The 24,561-nt window shown below is 44.8% G+C and overlaps 1 protein-coding gene across 1 annotated transcript in view; it reads right to left on the reverse strand.

Annotated features, from left to right (window-relative positions):
• The window catches only part of itga8 (integrin, alpha 8), a 67,148-nt gene that overhangs the window by 23,496 nt on the left and 19,091 nt on the right, over nt 1-24,561 (reverse strand). Inside the window, exons 13-21 of the mRNA XM_064339264.1 lie at nt 22,386-22,577; nt 16,724-16,769; nt 14,802-14,909; nt 9,025-9,080; nt 8,363-8,517; nt 7,417-7,554; nt 6,985-7,052; nt 6,164-6,311; nt 3,895-3,987 (exon numbers count right to left, since the gene is read on the reverse strand). Of these exons, the coding sequence (XP_064195334.1) occupies nt 3,895-3,987; nt 6,164-6,311; nt 6,985-7,052; nt 7,417-7,554; nt 8,363-8,517; nt 9,025-9,080; nt 14,802-14,909; nt 16,724-16,769; nt 22,386-22,577 (1,004 nt within the window). The remainder of the gene's footprint in view (nt 1-3,894; nt 3,988-6,163; nt 6,312-6,984; nt 7,053-7,416; nt 7,555-8,362; nt 8,518-9,024; nt 9,081-14,801; nt 14,910-16,723; nt 16,770-22,385; nt 22,578-24,561) is intronic.

Below are 24,561 nucleotides of genomic sequence, written 5' to 3' on the forward strand. Positions count from 1 at the left end.
ACTCTCTGACCCACTCTCTTTTCCCTGTCCCATTCTCTAAGCTACTCCCTCATCACTCTCTAACCCACTCTCTTTTCCCTGTCCCATTCTCTAAGCTACTCCCTCATCACTCTCTAACCCACTCCCTTTTCCCTGTCCCACTCTCTAAGCTACTCCCTCATCACTCCCTGACCCACTCTCTGAGCTATTCCCACATCACTTTCTGAGCTGCTCTCTGAACCACTCTGCGAGCTGCTCAATGATTCACTCTGTGAGCTGCTCTATAGTCCACTCTATGAGCTCTTTTCTGGTCCACTCTACAAGCTTCTCTCTGATCCACTCTGTGAACTGCTCTATGATCCAATCTGTGAGCTGCTCTATAATCCACTCTGTGAGCTCATCTCTGGTCCACTCTGTGAGCTGCTGCCTGGTCCGCTCTATGAGCTGCTCTATGATCCACGCTGTAAGCTGCTCTCAGGTCCACTCTGTGAGCTTCTCCTTGAATAACACCATTTGACTCTACGGCCACAGACCAAGGGGCATTTCATCAGCCCGTGTGCTACCCTGGCTGAGTTATGAGCTCAGTCGTTACCGCGTGGAATTGGACACATCTGTGCCGCCGCTGCGGCAGCTGGCTGGCTGGCCGGCTGCTCTGTCCGTACGGTAGACAGGGTTTACACAGCAGGACCGGCTATTTTTAAATTCCATACTTCACATGGACCTTTCTTTAGACGCACAGAAACTCAGGGGGGTGGCTATTTCAGGGCTATAAAACTTAAGGCGGTAGAAAAAGGCCTAATGTCTGCTCAGTCGACACAGCAGAATGATCATAAAACCATGCCTAATATTTAATAACTCCGAAACCATTCGACTTGAGAAACCTAGACTGATGTGTAGGGAGCTGTGCCCCCAGCTGGTTTAAATTTCTGTCTCATACATTGAAATATACGTTTATAAGAAGGTGCCAGCATGCATTTCTGTGCCAGCGATGAAAGATATATTGAATCTATTCTCTATCTACTACCAGAATTTGTCTATTATTAAATTTTTTTTTTGTTCCAGGGTTCTTTGAGGTAGAGGTATTCTCTAGATTATTCTCAGGAAAGAACAGCTACCACACTTGGCAGACTCTACACTGATGAGTAAAACAAGCACATAGGCCCTATTTCTTAGAACAAAGTTTCTTCCCTAGGTGATACGACAGAACCATCAAAGTTGTCTGTCTTTTTTTCCCCAGAGGTCCTGTGGATGTTTCCAGTAAAATTTCATGCAGCGTGCTGATTTTGCGTAGAATTACTGACGCCAGGCTGGACAAGGGAGGGGTGGATGGGGGGTGGATGGGGGGGGGGGCAGTGTCGCCATGTTGTCCTCGCTCTCTGCCCCACATTAATTCACACCATCTTGTATTAACCCCTTCCGCGAGTGACGCGGGTCTGCCGAGACCCCATCTACAATCTGGAAGATGTTAGCGTGTTGATTTTCATCACCGTGTTCACTATACTGCCAAATCCCTACAAAGTCCATCTGTAGCTGTACAGTAACATTCCTTCTAATTACGCCAAAGTGCAATCCAATATGCTCTGCTTAGGATGAAAACAGGCCTCTGACTCACGGTATACTTTGTTGATGCTCCTTTGACTAGTAATGGACCGGGTTTCTCCCCTTCTGTTTACAAGCCACTTTGCGCATTTTAAAGGTGCCCTGTGAAACGCATTCGACTTTGATTTACTACCTCCCTCAAACCTGTTGCACTTTAACCATACGCATCGTACAGCGTGACCCCAACTATCAATCTTTCAGTCAGGCACTTTTTAAAATCCCTGAGGTGTTTCTCTCGTGTTTAGGAATTGTTACACACGTAGAAGCAGGGAAGTTCAATTTTAAGGAGAAAACTTGCCCATACAGTGTCAGTGTCAAAGCTGCTACACAACTTACTCTGTTTCTGAGCCAGCCTCTATCAACACAGCCTTAAAAAAAACTACACAAAGTAAGAGGTAAGGGGGTACATCTAATCCCCTCCGAAACCCCCACCGCAAACACCCCCTAATTACACATACATTACAATTAAATTCTTCTGACTGAACACACACACTGCAGTGAAAAATGAGCAGCCTCCTCAAACACGGCAGGGACGGCAAGAATTTGTTTTTCGATGGTGAAACAACCGATTCCTGGATGGCGGGTGAGGGAAGGCTACAGGGACGGAAGCTATCCGCAGGGCCAGAGACGCAGCGCAGCTGCACCGAGTTCCTGGAACGTCAGAAATGTCACAGGAGCGGAGCCCAGGGCCTTAATGCTGAACAGCCCCCCCGTCGGAAGACGGCGCGGGCACGACTCTCGCGCGTCGCTGCGCACGATCCGGCGCTCCGCGACTTTAGCGGCGAGGCAACCGCGGGAGAGCGACCGCCGAACATACCAGCTGCGTCCGTCGTTAAAACCGTCAGGGTTTTTAAATGATGGAGCCCCCGCTTTGATAAACGCTTTCGGTTCTAATGGACATCACAAAGGGGAGGGAACCGTAGATCTTGGATTATTAATAGAAACGCGTTAAGATGGCTGGACTTCAGTTCCTGGGCATTTTTCCAACAGTAATTCTGGCCCGCAGCTCTGACAAAGAGCAGCAGACACACGCTTATTAATCCACATAGTGTTACACCCCGCACTGTCTCTGAGAGCGCCCATTACAGCCCTAATTAACGCGATACGCTGATACCCACTGGAACAGCTGGACCTCATAAAGGCCCACTGTCACTGCAATAAGATCAGAGACCCCAGCCCTCTGCTTCTTCTCCAGCCCTTTAAAGCAGCTAGGGACAAAAAACAAACCCGGAGGCAAATGAGTTGTTTTATCTTGGCATGCGGGAAGGGGGGGGAGGGGAGACTCTGTTGACCAGGAAATGATCCTCTGTGATCTTGGGCCATTCGTGCCGTAACCCTGCCTGTCCGTGTATTTACGCTTCTCTCAATGTGACTTCAGCTCCATTCCTCTTTTCAGGATTGCAGATATTTTGTTTTCCGAGCTCTGATTAGATGCTGGGTGAATGTGTCTCAGTTGCCTGGAAGCGTGGAATGTGGGGTAAAATTTGTGGGTTTGGGTGTAATGGCTCAGCACAGGAGGGCTAATATGAAAACTCACACTGCACAGGCACTGAAAGGCAAAAGCAGACTCCAAATGAAAGCAGACTCCAAAGTGCGTGTGCAGTTACTCTTGATACACAGTGGACTCGCAGTTTACATGATAGAATTCTATATTCATGACTTTGTGGTGGTGAAATTCGCTGATGATGTTCGGGAAATATCTGGAATGATGGTGAGGCGCCTGTGTGGTGTAGTGAGGCGCCTGTGTGCTCTGTGAGGACAGAGGGCTTCCAGGACCCCAATTCCCCAACCCCCCGAAAATGTGATAGCATAACTTATTCATCATTACAGTGTGCTGTGCGACTTTCACTTGAAACGAATGCCAATACCTTGTCTTCGCTCACGAGCAAAACCTACTGCTTCCACTAGGGGGAGCAGCGGGTCGGGCCCAACCTGCGGCTCGCCCACGCTAATGGCGGGAGTTGGAAGGGCCCTCACTTAGTTACAAAGCCTGCATTTCCTGTACGTGTCACGTGACGGCCGTGGCGGCTTTTCCATAGGCCTGTCTGCGGCGAGCTCTCTGGCTGACCCCCCCTCCCCTCCCGAGGGGACGTTCCTGGCATATAGACGAGACTCTGACAGTATTGATCTGCGAACGCTAAGCGATCCGTCACTGACAGACTCTATTGCCCCTAATGTATCCCGTTACGGGCCGCTTCCTGTTTGGAGAGTAAGGGGGGGGGGCTGTTTTCATGCGACACCTCCCCTGCCAGCCTCTGCCGCTGAAACAGAATTAGTGGTGAGTTAAGGGGAGAGAGGTCGGGCTTCGCCCCTTACGTTGGTCGCGGCCACCATGGGGTTCCCCAGGTCACACACCACCATCCTAGTGTCATTCTCCATCTGGTACTCGCAGTTCAGCCTTTGGGCAGCCTGGAAAGAGAGGGAGGGGCAAACGTGACGCGGTGAAATCGGCCTGCCGGTAATAATGCCATACATCACTGGGGCCCCTCGCAATCCGGCCCCATTCATTACCCGCCACTTCCTCCCGACCAAACAATGCCTCTTTCCCCTTTCCATTACGCCCGCTAACTCCGTCTCCAGCGACTGCTAATGCACCCGTGTAAATCATATTAAGACATGCTCTCAGCAAGGCAGATGCTGTCTGCCAAAAAATAATTATATTTAAAAAAGTTAGCAGAATTATACATGCAAGAGAGAGAGATATACTAATATAGCAAGGTAATAGCCAAAAGGTTGAATTAGTAACAAAGTGCTTCCTTTCGAGATAATATAATGCACCTGTACACCTGGCATTTCTCCTGTGAAAATAAATTAAGAAATAAAAGTCTGCATCGCCAAGACAAAGTTAGTTGAAACAAATGGAGGATTGTTAGCTTGAAATTGCTTAAGCTCAAAATAAAACTTCCTACATTAATCAGGCAAACTAATCAAGAAGTTTAAAGATTTAAAGACTAATTTTTGTCCTCCTCTGTGGCACATTCATGCTTGATCCTGGTAGACAAATGTGTAAAGAATGGTATTCACCACAGAAATATAATGAAACATGTAATGTAATATCAATGTAAGATTCCTTTCTCTTTCTGTTCTTAGTTCATAGTCTGTCTTTATGCATAATAGTCTTGCTAACATGGTAAACATGTTACGCAAAAAGTGGAAACCCCGGTTTAGAAACTCTGGTGCTGTTTTCCTGGCGGGCGCGATAGGAGCGCGACGCTAACATCGCGGAGAATGTCTGGTTTCGGGCCGCGGCTCGGCTGCGGGCTGTTTGGCTTGAAACCGTGCCTCGGCCAGTCAGACAGCCCGACTCTGCGCGGTGATCTAATTCCGCCGCGTTTGAGACTGAGCAGACGGCCCCCGCGGGGTGACACCGCCACAGACAAGGCGAAGAGTGTCCCAACTTGAACAGGGAAAAGAGGCCATTTACCATCCGCTGGATACCCTTCCCCGCTTAGAGGGGAGGCTGAGAACTCGAGGAAACGTTTCCACCCTGGGTCCCGGCATAACTGGACGGGAAGCCCCGGCTCTTTACATTCTGTTCCGCGGCAAAATAAACAGTTTAATTCGAAGCAGGGGGAACTGAAACGAGGGGAGCTCTGAAGACGCTCCGCAATCAAGAGCACATTAACATGCTCCTCTGTGTTTGCTTTAGGAGACACGGGGATCGCTAATAGCCTAGCATTAATTTTTCATGCTAATATTGTTTTATGTCTTTGGGCTGACTGATGAACTAAATGTCTGACAGAGAGGGTGAAGGAATGCTTTAAGAGGTACTGCTGAATATATAATTTGAGGTTGAGGGTAAAGTTTATGGAGGCTGATCTCAATACGGATTGGATGTGTGGGGGTGGTAGGGGAAGGTTGCCCAAGCCACTGTGTGAGGTTTTTTTTTCTTTTTTTGGGGGGGGGAGGGGGTCCTCAGGTCCGTACAACATATATATCATTTTGGGACAATCACCAAAACTACCCTCTGTGCGTGTGTGCTGTGGGGATGACTGACAGGAATTATTACCGGAATTAGCACTAGTACAGTGTATGTACTATGGGAATGATCATTTGAATTATTGATGGAGACTTCATGAACCACAAAATCTTTGCTAACTTGTTGTTATTATTGTTTGCTAACTAATTATTGATTGGATTACAGGAGCCAGTGAATATCGACCAATAGAGGTCTGACCCACCGTGGCGTCATCGCTACACAGGTGACCATTAAAACAGTGTGTGGATTCGGGAGAGTATCATTGGTGGCTATGAAGCGTGGTGGGTAATCACTGATCTCCAAACTGACTGGTTTAAAGTATGTTGTTTTTGTGACTGAAATTCAAACTTTCATTTCGTTTCAATTTCATAAATTCAAAACCTACTGGGCAAAATATGATTCAATATAGAATATCTGTCAGATTAAGGGAAGAGTGAGAAGAATCTTGTGCACACCTTCACCTTTCCTAGTTAGGTTAGGCCAGGCCAGTGGATCAGGGATGATGACCAAGCCAAGGCTGTGAGCAACGCATGGATGACGCCATCAGGAGATCTGCTAACAAAATGCTGTTCTTCATGTTTTAAATTTTTGGGTGTGGGTCATTACCTCTCGCCTGCGCTCCACCCCGATGTAATCGGCCTCCGGGGGGATGAGCACGTGCAGCTCCGCCTCATACGCCCCCTCGCCCAGGTTCGCCGCGTTGATGGTCAGCGTGACAGGGTTGTCGTCGCCGATGACCAGCTCCTCTCGGTCCCTGCGCAGAGCAGCGAAATCACTGATCCCTGCCACCCTCACCACGCTCCATAAGAGAACACACAGGCCTCCACTATGCAGGGCTGCAGCTATGCTTCTCAGGCCCCAGACAAAATATATTTGGAGGGACCCCCCCAATAAATTTTGTAAGAAATTAAAAATAGTTAAACCCACATCCTGGGCCCCCCTCAGGCCTGGGTCCGGGGCAAAGTTTCCCAGTTGCCCCCCCTATCTGTGGCCCTACGTCTGTGTTACTGCGCAAGGGCGGTCTGTAAACACTCAGTCAGGCCCTGCTCACAGACGCATTGCACACCGCGGCATCAACCAGATGTCATGCTATAATACACTTCAAATGCAGGCGCAGTATAAACAATGGGCAAATGTAACTTTTCCCCCAGAATCACGGAGGAGAGGGACAGAAGTTTCCTTTGTTCATTATTCTCCAACTAGTTACACATGTTCATTCGAGGCGACGTATTCTAAACAGAACAGCATTCGATTTATAGGATGTGGAGTTTCACATTCTTTCAGTAAATGTGGGGATCATTTGAAAAATCTGTTCTCGAATTTGACATATTGTACAGTTTTTCTACTGAAATGTTACGTTTTTCATGTTTCGTGTCCCAAAAAAACACTGCGCGGATAAATCTTTTTTGACAAGTAAGCCCCCTTACATTGTGGCGGAAAGCCGGAGGTCGGGGATGCACATGTTGTCCTCTCCGCAGTCCAGCAGAATGAAAGCCTGAGGGTGAGATCACATCCCCAAAGCCCCATGTCAGACCCCACTGAACAAACATGAGGGAGCGGATCACACAAAGACACATCTCGCTGTTACATGTGAGTTAACCAAGTCTAGGTCTGCTGAGGGTTTTGATCCGTGACATTCGCAGGCAAGCCCAGGGGACCTGTTGCTTCTTCAGGGGTGACATAGCATTCTGTTACAGACATTAAATCTATGCTACATAAGGAAGCTTCCCCACTTTGTTCAGGTTACATGCAGGGGAACAGTGCAACAGGTCTGTCAGCACCAGTGCAAACTGCCATTCCAGACTGCCTATTACTCCCAGTTCCACTTTAGAACCTTCCTCAGTCTTGTAGTGACTTACCTGCTCATGGATGAAGGACTTGGCGTAGTGGTCCAGGATTGGTCTAAGCGTCAGACCAGGAAGTGGGGAAGTCTCATCCAGGCTGTAGTTGAAAGCCATGCTGATGGGAGTCAGTTTGTCCCGAAACTCACTCTCCTCCTTTAAAGGGAGAGAGAGTGATGGTTTCTATTCAGAAAAGCCTACAGTATACTTGAAACAGTCTATTACCAGTTTTTAGCCTCACAATGCATTTGTTTACATTCAGTTTTTCCGGCAGTGTTTAATGTATGTTCTATCAATACACGATTTTGACATTACTGTGCAACTCCTGTTCCTAAAAGCCTGTTGCATGATAAATCAGTAACCTAGCCTGACTGTAAGACCTTCCCAGGCCGGCTCACGGCCTTGGACATGGGAAACAACCCGGGTTAACACTGTGTTACTAACACGGGTGGTATGCAGTGTCATTAACAGTTATTCATTTATTTACAGTTTTCCTGCACACTGCCCAGGGAGAGGACCAGTGGGAAACGAGCATTATGTGAAATATGCTGTTACAGTCAGATCGGTTCTCTTGATACGCTAACGAGCGATAATACCATTCCGCCGAGCACTGATTTGTGTAATTAGCAATTCAGCTCTCCCTTGGAAAGTCGAATTAGAACCAACTTGTCAAGAGATTTCCCTTTGGAGAAAGTCTGTTTATTCTCATGAAAAGCTACATTTTAATTAAAAATTGTCATTGTTTCCCGCTGGGGTTATTTCTATCAAGTGGAATTCCCAAATAAACACATCAAGTTCCCTAAAACCTGGGTCATAGTACTTCCCAAAAGAGTAAAATATATTATATTTTATATAATATAATACATTGATGAATTGCCACATTCATATATCAGTGTACAGTAACACATGCTAAATGAAGATGAAATGACCTGCTTTTTCACAAGAGAGAATGCGTTAGACTCACTCTGAGGTACACAGTGAAACTCCGGCAAGTCTGACTCTTCCTCTTGTCAATGACGAGGGCCCAGTGGTGCTGGTGCTGGTGGGTGTCGAGGAACAGAACCCTCTTAATGGCCCCTTTTTGTTTCAGCCAGTCCAGTTGTAGCTCTGAGTTGAGGACTGGGGGGTGGGGGGGGGCACATTAATCACACTGGTCAGAGACATGCCTTCAGTACTTTGGGATCTACTGGGCTCAGTTCAGTCTTGAGACCTAGAGACCCAGACTGTTAAACTCACACAATTTTAGGTTCGCTGTTGTTGGACCTTACAGGGCGTAACGGCTTCTGGAAACAATGCATCTGCACAATCGCTGCATTGATAAATACTACAGAGACAACAGAAGCTCAGTCGCTCAGAGAGATCTAAAATACACAATCATTCCAGCATTTTGGCATGGACCCTCAGCACCCCACCCCCTTTCCCTGCATTTTAAAGAATTAACCCTCTCATTTAATTTGCTCCTGCCGTGTCAGGAATAAGCCCGGCACACATTTTCATTCACTGTATGATTTACCTGCCTTTGGTACCTTCACTTTACTACACCTTTACGCAGACAGAGACGCTGTTTCCATTTCAGGAGAAAGCCCTAGTTTTTCCACAACAACCAAATGAAGAGCAGCTGCTCACCCACTGCATCTGGAACTCCGACGCCCGACGCCTTCGCGCAGACCTCCGCCGTCAGGCTGCAACAGAGGGGAGAGAGGGGCGAGAGGGGAGAGACGGGCCTCTTTAAAAACAGATTCACATGTTCTTCACATGGGAGCCAGGGGCTTCCTGCCTGCACTGTGACAAACGTATCAGCGAGCTCTTAATTAACTCATAACTCCTGCCTCTGAAACTACAGTAGATAACCTCCGTGTGTACAACACTGCAGGGATGCAGGTCCACAAACCCGTATGATGAATACGGTTATGACACAGTGTTCATGTAAACATTGCGTAAATGTACAAATGCACAAAAGTATGGGAACTAATGCTAGTACTAATCCCGATGATTAGAGGCTTTGGGAAAAATTACTCCAAGGTCAAACCCACCATTGAATCACAGATTAATCACTAGTAATAAAATGGTCCTCCCATATAAAAATGTAAGGAATGTTTTCTATAAATGCAAATATAAAATTGATCAATTAGGGAATTCAATATTTACAAAATACTTGATATTTGTCAAATGTCAGAAATGTAGGCAGTGCTACTCATATTAATGGCATTCATACTCATGCATGAAAGTATCAATAATTAATATATTTTCATGGAATTTTTTATACAAAAACTTGTGAGATATTTCAAAAATGCACATTTTATAACATCTTCATTTATTCTCTGTTGCCAAACCAATGTTTCTCTTCCTATCAAGTAAGGTCAGCAGTAACTCTGCCTCTATGTTATGCCTTCTGCTTGACAATGATGCCTTTCAGCAGCACTATTTCAGACAAAATTCTATGGACTGATTAGCTGTCATTCATAAAGGCATTCACTGGCGTTTACCTCTGGAACTAAAGTAAACCACCCCTGGTAAGATGACCCGCCTCTATTAGTGATGGTTTTGAAAGGCGTGACTGGCCTGGGGGATCGGCTTGCGGCCCCCCGCCGGCGGAGATGAGGCCCAGTCGCGGGGGCGGGACTGAGGGAGGCTGATTTACGACGGGCCGAGGGAGGACACGTGCGGCAGGTTACTCCCAGCGAATGTGGGCGGGGCCCGGAGGGCCTCTGGGGCTGGGAACAGGTGGGTCCGGTTAGCTAAGAACAGCGGTGGGAGCCCTTTGAGTGACAGTGCAAAGGAACGGGGGCGGGGCCGAGGGTGAGAAGTCAGCTTGCAGCCTGTCAACCATTCACCGTGACAAAACTTCTGCACTGCTCTCACAGGTTATCACTGTCCTGGAAAGGCCTTCAGTCCACAGAGGGTATCTGAGGTGATGGCATGGAGCTATAACACCCAGGGGAAGATGGTTCCTCTACAAATCAGCCAGCCTGCTGTCTATGTAGGAGGTTGGATAATTTACACTATAATTACATCACATTACATTCATTTAGCAGATGCTCTTATCCTGAGAGTACATAAATACATTCACCTGACTTATATGAGCAACAGTGCCAGACTTCGGTAACAACGAGCTGATTGGTACTTGCATGGCAGCCTTTCACCTTTGGCGTGTGAGTGTGTGCGTGTGTGTGAATGGGTGAATGAGAGGCATCAATTGTAAAGCGCTTTGGATAAAAGCGCTATATAAATGCAGTCCATTTATCATTTTACCATTTACCACAACGTTCCCCTGCCAGTGAGTGTACATGCATCAACATTAAAGCGCTAATGCATGTTAACAATGAGCAAAGTATAATTCCTGAATACACACAGACACTGATAACATACATAACATGCCATAAAAACCATAGAATCATAAAAAGAACTCAAGTTATATGTAAGATAGGCGTGCTGAGGGATAGGGATAGAAGGGGAGCCAAGATGCAGCCTGAAGAGGTAGATCTGCCATTTCCTGTGGTCAGAAGACAGACAATGTTCCCCAGTCCTGACCACTATGGGAAGTAAATCTACCACTGAGACGCCAACACAGACAGGCATCATTACTGGGGAAAGCACACACACCGGTGATGGTCAGTTAAGGGGATAGCCAGTAGCTAGTCCCCCGAAAACAGTTCATTTTCTTTCTTTGTTTCTTTGTCTTTTTCTCTCCAATTGTAAATACCAGGTTGTAACTGCAGGTTCCTTTCATCTCTGCAGTATCCTCTGTCAGTTCAGGGGGGGCATGGTATAATGTACATCCTCTGACATGGGTCGCTGATTCCTACCATTGTGTAGATCACCAGCTGAGCTGCTGCAGTCACTTCACTGTGTGAATGACCCAGCACAGGCAGGCTGTGGACACCTCGACTAACAAGAGCAGTGGCTATTGAGCAATGAGGTGAGAGTCTGGAGAGACTCCACAGGTGAGACTCTGACCAATTACACACCACCCCATGGGACTCCTGGCCACAGTCAGTGCTGGCATCGTTTGGATTCGATTTGAATGGCCTGGCACATTAATGCACTAGAACAAGTACTTCTGGACACATCACTTGTGAGCCTATCTAAGGTTCATTTTCAAACTGAATGACTTGTGTTTCCCTAGAAGAGTTACATTTCATGTGAAGCTCCATGACATATTTTAAACACAACTTAGAAATTACTTTTTAGAAGAACAACAAGTACCCTCTCCCATTTCACCTGTCCCACACAAATGCCAGGGGCACCTAAAGCACATGCCTGGTTACCAAACCAGGTTACCTCTTTAGCTGCTAATCACACTAGAGGGAAACAGTAATTGAAAACACAGCGTTCACAACAAAGCGTATAATATGCTATTCTTAGGGCTAAATGATGTAGAATGCGGCAGGAGAAACCTCAGGCCTGAATATTTAATGAAATAATTTACAAACTTTTCTCTGGTAATTGCTCCTTAATGGATTCCAGGGCAGTTTAACTGCAATTCGAGTCCAGCTCTGCCCAAAATGACTTCCTGCCAAAAAAAGAGCCTCTGGAGACAGTGAGGTGAAGCATTTCCTCCAGCGGGATGGGGGTGCCGGGGAGGAAGGGGGGGGTCTCTGTACACAAACAGACCATGAGACTGGTACCCCTCTCTTATCACCCGCAACATCAGCACGCCACAGGAAATGGACTCCTACGTCGTGGACCAGCGCGATTAATTCCCCGGAATTTAATAACAGCGACTTTTGTGGAAAAGCACATCCCATCCCGCTCCTAGGCACAATCCGTTCTCATTTTTTTTTAAATTGCAGCTAAATATGCTAATCATTTACTCGCAGCTCATTAAATTCATAGAACACTGGCTAAGCTCTGGCTTGGTGGTATAAATCACCTATTGGTATGACAATTTGGAGTTTTAGTTGACTCTGATGACTACATTGCATGCATTTTCTCCTTCTCAAAGAGTTTCATGTCTGTGGCACAAACCTAACATGGCTACATGTATGATTTACATTTTAGCAGACGTTGGTTTTCCTCAGAGTATTCCAAAAGCACAGCGGACCACACTGAATGTGCTCCTTTCAATGACAAGTCACCTTCAGTTGACCCCTCCAGGTGTGATTATACATATTTAATTAACACTAATGTCTTGTTACTATGGAGTCAAATGCCAGAGGAAATGGATTTGCAATAGTGCCCTTTTTACCCAGCCCACCAGCAAGTCCATGCTTCTTACACAATTAACCCTGATCCTAGCCCTGGGGCTGACCCGCAGTCCTCAACGACAGCCCCGTTTGGCATGCACAATTAAAACAGACTTCTGGGATGCGCTTGGGGGGCTGTTAGTGGCGTCTGTTTCAGCCTCTCCTGAGAACTGGCCATGCTGTACCCATGTCAGCGGCTTGAACAAACAGGGTAGGGGCGAAGGTACGGTCAGTAGTACTACAGTTACGAGACTTTCCCTGTAAATAACTGGCTCCATTCATTTGTGGTCTAAATGCATATCTCTGAAAGCCCTGATATGGACACTTGACATGACTGAATCATGTCACTGTGTATCAGGCACAAAGCAGACACTTTCAAATTGATAAAAAGTTCAGGTTGATGCAACTCCTAAGCTCTCCCTCTGTTAATGTGTTTACTATGGTTCTTGATCTGGTTTGTTACCCCCCCCCGACATGGCAAAAGACTTGTGCTTTTTGTCAGTTTGCCCGAAAACCCACTCTTTACCCCCACGCCAGTCCTGTGGGGTTCGCTGAACAAACAATCACAGACCTACAGTGGCCGACCCAGACAACCACACTTCTCCTAACCAAACAATCCAAGTTTAAAGCCCCAAGGTCATAACTGACACTGCTTAGGGGTGAGAAGAGCACCATTCAACCAGTCTGTTATGGAGGCAACAGTAGTACCTAGCCCAGAGAGAATGTGACTGGGAAATATGCAGACCGTTCTGTGATCAGACCGACTGGCCAGCCTAACACCAGAAAGCCAGTCTTTCACCGCTCTCTAGACAAAAAGCACGCAGCAAAGGACTGGAGCGTTTAATACAGCTCAGCCCCCGTCAGCAGAGCGGTTATAAAGCCCACATGGAAAAGTGCAGCCAAACTGGATCTCTGAGTTGATCTGGAGCCTCACTGTCTCCTCCACCATCATGAACACACATACTCAATCACAAACACACATGCATTTTTACATCTTAGCCATTTGCCAGACACTCTTTTCCAGAGAGACAGCTTACATTCTTCACATACAAGCCATTCATGCAGCTGAATATTTTACTGAAGCAATGCAGGTTAAGTTCCTCGCCCAGGGGTACAGTGGCAGTGGCTGGCCTCCTACTGTCTTTCAGTTGCAAACCCAGTTCATGCTACACTATCACGATATGTGCACATATATACACATCCATACACAAACACACATAGACATACCCATTTATCTGAATACTCATGCATGCTCACACAGAATCACACTCACACCTGCAAACAAATACATACACACATTCAAGTGCTTAAACACACATGAACATGCACTCACTGGCACACACTTACACACAAACACACACTTGCACTCATGCATACCCACACATATTTAAACTGGCAAACAAATATGTATAGGCACATGCAAACACCCAAACACACACAAGTAGACACACACATGCACGCAGACAGGCCCAAAGTATTCGTCTGAGCTGATCTGAACTCACTCCTCCACCGTCACACACACCCCAACACACAGACATCAGACATGTACTCACTCACACACACACACACACACACACACATTCCAGCTCTTGAACCCTGAATGAAGAATTTGTGCAGCAGTCCAGCAGATGGTTTAAAGTTGCAGAAATGCAGGGCATCACCATGGTGCCAGCCCCCAACCCCCATCCCCCCCCTCCAATGATTGTGTGCGTGGGGTGAGAAACTCTTAAATGCTGTATTATCAAATGAAACCTTAAGAGATTTCCCACAAAAAAATTCGGCAATATTTACAAAATACCTTCCACTTGCGCATGATTTATAAGCCAGATGTACTCTCCCAAAATGCACAACTGCAGATGTGATCTAACGAAACCTTTCTGTAGCCCTCTCTTCAACAGCCCCCCTTCAACGGCCAAGCAGGGAAGCGAGATACTGTATCTGCACATTCGGCACTTAAACGGGGCAGCCTTGATAACGTCCTTCAACCCTCCGCGTCTCTGCCCCCCCCACAGGGGAGTGCGGGTCCGGGACATGTGCTGGCTGCTCCCTCGCCTCCGCGAATTCGGGGAGAGTGTGAACCAATCGGTCACGCCGGAGAGCTGACAGGCCAGGGACGTGGCTAAGATGCGGAGGCGAAGCCGGCGGGGGTGCGGGAGTGGGGCGGGGGGGGATTGGTGTTGGCGGGGCCTGGCCTCCTTTCCACCATCATTCACTCACCAGGTCACCATGGTGTCCAGCCCGGGCAGCAGGCAGCTCTTGTTTTCGGGGTTGAGGATCCTGGGAGTGAGGCGCAAGTGGGCCTCCACCGTCACCACCGGGCGAGCCCTGTGGGACAGGGGAGATTTATCTCCGACCGGCAAATTTTGTGGACTACAGAAACATGACCTTCATCGCCAGTTCATCTTCCTCCTATCATTTACATGCACAGTACTGTAAGCCACTTGAGTACTCCCTGAAAGAGTTTAAAAACTGCCAGCAAATGTAGTCCCGGGGAAAGTATATGGATGTACAGTACGGTACAAGCGCCTTCTCCACACAGCTTTGTGATTCGTGCATATTTGGTACAACCAGACACTTTCCCAGGGTTTGTTTAATTGTCAGTGATCCCATAATATGCAGTGATAGACAGATGCAACCTTATTTTGAACCTGAGAATGTGTCTATGACGCACATTTTACGGTATTTTCGTCAAAAATAGCTCAGCTTAACGACATTCTGATATTCAGAATAAAATTCACATTTAAAATGATCCAAGGGAAACTTTGTGCAGTCAGACAGGGTGCTTTAAACAGCAGAGGGCATCTGTCTGGGGCAGCTCTCTATGGTATTTCACAGACTTGACCTAAACAGCACTTATCTGGGCCAAAATAAATTCGGATTAGGCCTACTTGGCCTATGAATTACCCCCTTTAGCATTTACCAATTTACATGTCTTCCCATGATCAATGAAAAGGCATAAATATAAAATCCATGATGGACAGCACTGCGATATTATCGACAAGCAATCAACAAAATGGATTCACTGGATTCAATCAAACACACTTAGCCAGTATAAGGACATACGCAATTCAATCAAACTACAGACTTAAAACTTTCCAAGACTGAAAAGCCGGGAAATAGGAAGAGGCATGGTCTGAATATTGTGCTGCCGGAGCTGTGGGTGAAAGCTTTTTTAACAACCAAGTAAACTTAACATTTACAAAGAATCACTGTTTTGATAAAACTGATAAAGTATAATAAAAACATATAGACTAGAGGAACATCATTACACGTGCAAAATTTTAGGAATAAAACTCGAATAATTAGCCCTTTTCCAGTTTGTATGAAACATTTTTTGACAATAATGAAGAGGACTGAGATAGACACTGAGAAGTCAGGCAAGCTGCGCAGAGTAAAATATATTTCAGTTGCTAACAGTTGAATTAACCATTCATAGGTTAGAATGAACCATTGTTGGGTTCCATACAACAAACAAATAACTCAGTAGGTATTTGGTGATATTCTGATAGTGTTCAATGATCCATTAAGGAATTCATACATTTGCTTCATGCTTGTGCTGCAACATACTAATATACCTTCCTTTTTTCCAACAAACACAAGTTGATCACATCATGCTCATAATGCATAAATAAAATTTAAAAAAACAAAAATGAATGACCTAGGACCAGTATTTGATTGAATTGAATATGTCCTTAAACAGTCTAACAGTATTTGATTGAATCTGGCCTTTTGTATTTTATGCTTGAAAATGTCTGCATTTTAAACATTTCCCAGGAACAAAAGCTCAAGGAGTCCGCATCAAGTTCTGAAAGACTGTAGTTATACCCATCTCTGCTGGCCAGAGTGAGCTATTACTACTCCAAAGAGGAAACTGTTCTCCAGATCAGGTCTGTAACCTTGGTCCTGGAGAGACAGGGCCCTGTTTCACGAAGCAGGATTAGTGAGTTAGCTGGATAACTGCACTGAGTAAAACCCAGAACACTCTGAAATCTGGAACATGGACTGAAGTTGAAAGAGCCGTTCCAGGTTTTACTCCAGTGCAGTTACCCAGCTAACAGTAATCCGGCTCTGTGAAATACCCAACCAGGATTTTTGGCAACCCACGATCAAACCAGGAGAAATGTATTGACCCATCCTACCTGTAAACCACCGCTTTCCCCACTCCAAAAGCGCCAACAATCAGATCTGCAGTGGGAGAGAGCGAGAGAGAGGCGGGAGGTGGGGGTGGGGGGAGTAGAGAGAGAGGAGGACGACATCGCGTTAGCTTCAAAGTGCTGCACAGCTGGGAATCATTTCGGGGTCTCCACCAATCTTCATCAAACACAGACCTCTCACAGTTTTGTGATTTTGCATAAACGCAAATGGCACCAGGACCAGTGTTATAAATAACGCTCTGTTTATTCAGAGTGGAGCTTGGAATAGCCTATTCCCAAACAGCCATCTTTCTAGCTTCATAACTGACCCATAGCAGTTCATAGCAGTTCATATTCTGGACCTTTCTGACCCACTGATTTTCATATTTTCCAAAGTGAAACATTTTGGATAGCCATGTTGCAGTTTAGTTACCAATCATTTGTTGCATGATGTGCTAAATTATTAAACAATCAACAGTCACACTATTTAATGAAGCTTTTCAAATGCTGTCTTGTAAACTGAATGAAGTTTAATAAGTGGTGTAAAAGCAAAAATACCACCCATAATTAAACCCAGATTTAATGAAAGCAACCACACAACATTAATATAGTGGAGGGGTGGGGACTAAATTATTACACCAGAACTGGGGCAATTCAACTTGCTTTATAATATACATCTGCGGAATCTGTGAATTGAATCTTATAATAGTTCAATAGATAATAGTTAATATTTTGTTCAAGGAATATTCTGTCACCTATCTGCATTGTTCATGCCATAGTCACACTGACTCATACTCATATCCAAGTGTCTACATTTTAGACAAGAGAGCACTAAGCTTTATGTGAATATGTACTGTTTATTTGTATGACTAAACATCTTTTTCAAATCTGAAATTCCCCAAAACAATTAAACAAATGCTATAAATTGAAATCCTTGGTTGGATGAATCACAAACATGTTGAATTGTGGTTATGGGAAACACAACCATACAGTGCAGGCTTAGTCTGCATTTATATGGAATAAAATTAGAATTAATTACTCAAGTACATGTTAAAAACATGACAGCTAACAAGCCAATGCCAGGCTAGTCCATTACTCTATGGCAAACAAATGCTGAAATCAGAATTCTGCCAATGGTTGTTTAGAGTGGAATTATCTATAAACCAAGTACAGGATCAAAATTATTCTACTGGTCAAGCAAAGCATCAGAACACAAGCATGCTTCTCTGACAGACAGCACTGTGCAGTGCACATCATTACTTTTGCTGTTCACATCTGAAAAAAGCACATTTTCTATAGAACTCATAGTAGATGCCATGGCCTGTTCCACTATTTCACATGACTTCAAAAATAGTGGCTGTAGGGGCTAATTTAATCGAAGAACCAAACATCTGGATACTCCATCTGTGTGAATCAGTGGCATCTGGCATGAAAATGTGTTATAGTGAGACTAAAACATTAAACTTTTCGGCGAAATCCCTATGGGCACATACTATAACAAGGGCCCTGCAGCTAAGTAAGACCTTTGCATTTTTGATGGTTTTGTTTTTTGAGGGGGGGTGAAGGTGCAGCTGAAAAGGGAGAGAGGGACAGGGAGGGAAAGGAGAGAGCAGTGGCTCCACATTTTTTGCCTTTAATAAACAGGCCTGTTAAAGTAATTCAGTAAAGGTGTATTCCACAAGCAAATCCTTTTGCCACGTTCATTCTTGGGGCCCGGGGGAACGCAACTTGACCTCGGACTTAAAACATAACGTTTTTGCTCTCATTCCTCTGGTATTTATCTGTCCAGCTTTTCCCCTTTCCTAAGAAATTAAAACTTATTCCTCCTAACAGATACCGCTGTGGTTTCATGATCCTGATTCCAATTTGCTGCACAGTTGGAAAGCAATGACTGACGCCTAGGTTGATCTGAGGTGAGTGTGCATTTGGGGTAAACAATGGAGCAGCACATTGTTTTGATGGCCAATAAAATCTGCCCTTTGTGCAATACAATGGTTGCTACACAAAATCCTTGGTGCAAGCATTGGCCCTGGCATAATAATATGGGCTGTTATTAAATTATTTCCTATACTTATATGATCGGCCAAACAAGACTAAATGAGATCCTCTGCGCTGTCTGTTTAACATTGGAATGGAATTTGAAGTCACTGACAAATTAATTAGCATTATATTACGTTAGATTCATTTAACAGACATCCAGGGTGACTTACAATGTAGGAGAAACATTAGTGCAGTCAACTGATTTATATGAACAGCAGTACCAGACCTGGCTAACAACATTCCCAGACCAACATCGCTAAAGCACTAGTGCAAGCTATCTATGCTAACCAATAACCAAAACCCAAATTCTGAATACATGTAGACTGCACTTATAAAAAGCCCTAAGAAGAAAAACATAAAAATATGAACTTAAATCCATAACAATACCATAACCTGAATATGTTAAATCAGATGTGGGAATGGTAGTCATGATGTAGTTTGAAGAGGTGGGTGTAAAAGATGTCCTGACCACCATGGGAAGCTCATTCCACCACTGCTGGAAAAGCCCAAATTTCAATTGGCAAGACCCAACTCTTTGGTATCTGATTGCAATTAAAGTGGCCATGACCCTTATGCCCTAACCCCCTGACCTTCACCCACCACATAATCACAGCCCTAAGGCCTGCTACCCCTCACCCTTATACCCACAAATTATGGACAAGGTCATGAGAGTCACATGACGTGTAGTCGCTTAAGATGGTAGCACTCTGTTGTCCAGTCTGTAGGGTTAGTGGTATTGGCCCATGTTCTAGGAATACGATACTACTGGGATTTGCCATGCTGCTAACTGAGAGGGTTCCAAGCTCACCTGAGGAAGGGCAATTTGTGAAGAACAAATTTGCCCAGCACTGTGTGAACTGTGTAAGTGTATTCAGTGCTGCCTTAGGAAGTATGTATGCTTGTATGCATGCATGTGCAATATAGAATCCCCATGTCCAGGTAAAAAACTGATTGGCTCTGCCCCTGCAGGACCAATTGAGAGCATGTGATTGGAAGATACACACAGGTGGGGTGGGGACTATGGAAATGAGATGAGAGGGAGGGTGAAGAGGTTATGCACTGGGGAGCCACCGCAGGCCTCCAGGCACTGTGCACATGTGGCATGTGGCCGATCCTGGGAGAGAGGGGCTATTATCCCAGCCGGGAACAGGTTTTCCAGCTGTCCTGTTCACAGCAGACATAGCCAAGGGCACAGATAGCCGAAACATGCTGTCTTAAAGCACGGGGAAACTGCACATATAAATGGGGAAGAGTGCAAAGGTACCTACTTAGTGACAAAATTTAATGAGTCCGTAAAAGCTGCATTGAACTGCAAGTACGTCCATCTGGTCTTTGAAAATAGGAAAAAAGTTTCAAAACCCTCCCACCACAATGGTATAGTATGGAAATCACTAATAGATGTCTGCCACAGGACGTCAATGGCAAACCATTACATTTTGGAGTGACGGTCACGCTAGCTCGTAAAAAAGATCAAAGTTATTCCTGTCTTTGAAATCCGTTCCTTTACTGGATTGATCGCGGCAAATGAAATTAAAGCAATTTTATATTTTTCTTTTTTCAACATTTCAACCTGCAGCAAGGCTCTTGATTACAGTGCCACCCACAAGTTTCAGTTTAACCCCTTGAGTAATCCCAGAGGGCTTCCCCGTTTATGGCGTCTGATGGATTTTTCATAACCCTGTCACCATGTCGCGGGTCTCTCTCTAATGACACACAAAATGGGGGAGATTTATAAAGTGGCAACTTCTAATCTTCATTGGCGTAATGATCTAAGCCTGGATGGAGTCTGGCACAATGACAGGCATGTGTGTGCGTCATGCAGAGGCGTGTGGTATTTACACAGAACTCCATTTCCTGTTTGCCAAATGAAAGATCTGAGGGGCTCTGTTATTAGTAGAGGATAACAAATGAATGTGCGCTCAGCCCAGACTGTTCCAACACAAAGATTATATGAAAAAATACTTTCAAAGCTCTCCAAGTCCCAGCAAAAATAATTTTGTAAAAATGGGCTGATTTCATGACCACTTTTCTGTTAATTATCTTTAAAATGCACATTTTATAAACTGAACAATCCAATATACAGATTATTTAAATCCTATACAATCATAAGGACTTGTTAAAAGCCTGCTGTCAGAGTTGTGATTGCCTTGTTTTTATTCACATCACGCGTCTCCTGAAGATACACTACAAAATGCACAGAAACGTGAAAAAAATAGTTTCTTTAGATCATTCAAAAAGCAACCGCTCATAGTGGCATGTAAGCATAACAAAATACCACATCATTACACTCCAGACCAGCTGACATTTGAAACTTTCAGCGCACAGTTTAACAGACTGTGATAACCCAGACATTGCTGGCCTTTCCTAAATCGCATTTGCATGCAAATGTTTGTGAATCTGCATGGCACCTTTTACATTTTCACTTTAATAATTGATCATTAAATGAAAAACACAACTCAACATAATCATGATGTGTCATATGATGACAAAAGGGGATTGAAAAGGAACACATGGGGTTCCAGTTTGTTTTTTTCCAAGAACATCCTTAAATTTAATCTTCCAAATTATTAATTCAGTATGTATATGGAAATAATGTCATCATAGCCGTTCTGAAATATGGTTTATTTTTGTTGTTAAATAATGCATGTATAAGAGTTATTCCATATAGATTCTGAGCTACCATGTCAACTGTGAAAAGCACTTTATTTTTTCAGGAATAAAGACATTTTGACCATGCTGGAGATGGACTGCACAATAACCACCATGGAATGTTGCCCTGACACATCAATCTGTCTTTTCAGTATTACATTCCGGAGGAAGAGATGCTCACTCAACATTTACCACCACACCGTTCTGCATTTAATGCTTTCAGTGCACCACTTTAAGAGCACTAAGATTTAGTAATGACACGAACGGCTCTCCTGAACTCCTGTGAGAGGCAACTGCTTCCTCCAAAGGACGGTGCATTGAAGGTGTGTATGGAAAGGCAATTTAGGTTCCCACAGGACCTTCTCCTAGGATGGACCAGTGAAGATGTTCTCTGTATATGTACTAGGCAACAGAAGCCTGCAACGGACTGCAGGACAAGCCAGAAGCCCAATCCATACAATCTTTACACGGATACCTGCAGGGGTGTTTTTGCACCCAAATATAAATCCAGACTTCATACAAGTGGAGGCGGGGGCAGAATTAAAAATATTTTGGGCAAGGGGCTTATGATAGCTTTCTAGAGAATGTTGTGCTTAAAATATCTCCTGTCAGCATAGGGGGCCAAACCCAGTTTGATTTAAAAAGTAACACTTCACACATGACTCTGTTTCCCCCCATGCAGCTAAGCTGCACCGAAAGATGTATCTGGTGCTCTTTTAAAGACACTGCATCGGGAGAGTAAATCAAAACCACACCTTTGTTTCAAACGAAAATACGTAACGGTTGAAAAAAAAAAGGTTCAAACTTTTCAACAGAAGACTGCTTTGGCGGCAGGCCCTGATTTTTTAAAGGGACGGTAATTCACATCATGCTACCGATTTCAGCTCCACCCACACCCATCCCTCGGCCTGCGTCCGCCCGGGTGCGTAATGTCTTTCGCAGACAGGTTGGAGGGGAGGGGACGGAATTTTCCACTCACCTGGATATTCGTTCTTGTCCAAGTCCGAGTCCCCCCTCAGAGTGAAGCCGAAACCCGCTGGCATGGCCTGCGAAGCCCAGACCCCCTCCAGCACCTGGGAGGCCTGGAGCCTCAGCCCGCCGCTCTGCCCGTTGTAGATGAAGACCCGGCCCCGCCGGTCCTCACCTGCGAACGGCGCCCCCACCGCGACATCTGGGGAAACGGGAAAACGAAGAGACGAGGGATCCATCAGCCTCCCAGAAGCGCCAGCCTAAAGAGGCTACCAAAAGCGCAGCGCTGCCAAGCAATTAACCTTGAATCAACAGCAGGATCTACACATGTTCCAGACATCATTTCTTGCAGCATGTTTCTCTGGAGCAATGCTGCTGAGCTGAGGTCTTTTTTAATAGACTGATGTGAGTTCATGAAGGTTAACTATCATTTAAGCAAGCCTGCTGTTATCAATGTCTCACACAAAGAGCGAGTTTGGAGCCCAAAACTACAAACAGAAAGGTCTACAGACTGCATGGACCACCACATCGGAGATGAAAATGACAGCGATATGTTTACTGGAAAAGCAGAATCACAAAAAAGCATCACCATTTTATGCAAGCATCCTCAGGTTTGGATAAAATAGAAGCTGGACTTTCCACTCTTCCTTCACCAATGCAATGGGCCTTCTGTTTGGTCATCTCCAGAGACTGTTTCACAGCACTGACAAACAGATTGTTTCACAGCACTGACAAACCACCCTCCAGGTCGGGTAGTTTGAGTCTGATAGCCAGAGATCACATGTGCACACATTTTTTAAGAACGTGTTCTCAATTAACAAAGCAGAATGCTTGAAAACTTGCCGGCAGTGACTTCTCCATGAACACGGTCTGTGATTAAAATCACTACTATATAAAAGCGACCACTTCTTCTCTCAACCTGCTCTATTAATATTTGCTCTGTCATTACCATTTTCTTATAGGTTGCCCTGACACAAAATGTGCTTGGTGATGAGAAGGCAATTAATGTTTCACTATTCGATGTTGGGTGTTCGGTGAGATTGTTGCCATAGAATGGGAGTTTGAATGCATGACAAGATGAAACAGGGCCAGATACCAGCATTAATAACAGGATGGTGTGTAAGTAGTTTCATACACTCCTGGAATGATGTTAGGTGCACTTAAAGAGTTGGTCTGTTAGTCAAAACATAAAGCTGCACAAAGTAAAGCAGAAACTAGAGCTGGGATAGAGAGGCTTCATTAGACACATTAGGCTTCATTAGGCTATATGTTTCTTCAGTGTCTCATTGATTTCGGCCACCCAAATGCTATTTTATGGAGAGCATAGGCTTCTGATTGGCTCAAAAAAGTAATCAAAGAATGCATTTTAGCTCCATAAATTAGAACTACTCAACTCCAGGTCCTGTGAGCCACAGCGCACATGCACTACACCACCTGATATCATTAATGAACTTTCTGAACCAGGAAGGTAAAATAATTAGTGAAATAAGGTGGTTGGAGCAAATACCTTCAGACTCTGTGGCCCATTGAGCCTGGAGTTGAGTACATTGCATTAGGAGTTGCTCGATTCAAACCAGCCCACCCTGAATCAAATTTTATTCTGAACTTAACCCAATGGAAAATATTTTGTGGTCTTCAAAAAGCAGCCATTCAAATATTAAAATCTAAATATATCCTTGAAAAAACAGGGAATTTAATAATCCTGCAAGCTGATGTACTAGAATCCATTCAGATTGCCAGTGCAACAAGGTACGACGGTTGTCAAGACTTGAATTCACACTAAGACGCGAAAAAGACGTCGTTTTGGAAAACATGCCTTTATCAAGAATTACCAATGGTACACCAAGGACTGTCAGAACAAATGATTATCTTGCCAACAGAGTGTGAAGCTGCTCACAAAATAGACTTCAAAGGGTTGTATGGGACTGTCAAATAAAAGTGCAGAGCCGAGCAGGCTGGAAGTAAGACGAAGAACAGGACAGCATGTTTTCCATCTAAGCCAACATTTTCTTTTCACCGTCATGTCAACGTATATGGCACAGACGTATCAAGCTACTTCATGAAGGAAACGGGAAAAACAGCTGGCTTTTAACAACTGCATGCAGGTAAATAGAAAAGCAAATGTTTACCACCAGAATATAAATCTTACTTGGAAGTTTTTTAATTTATTCTACAAGACATTACAT

This window comes from Anguilla rostrata, chromosome 1 (assembly GCF_018555375.3).
Source record: "Anguilla rostrata isolate EN2019 chromosome 1, ASM1855537v3, whole genome shotgun sequence".
Classification (NCBI taxonomy): domain Eukaryota; kingdom Metazoa; phylum Chordata; class Actinopteri; order Anguilliformes; family Anguillidae; genus Anguilla; species Anguilla rostrata.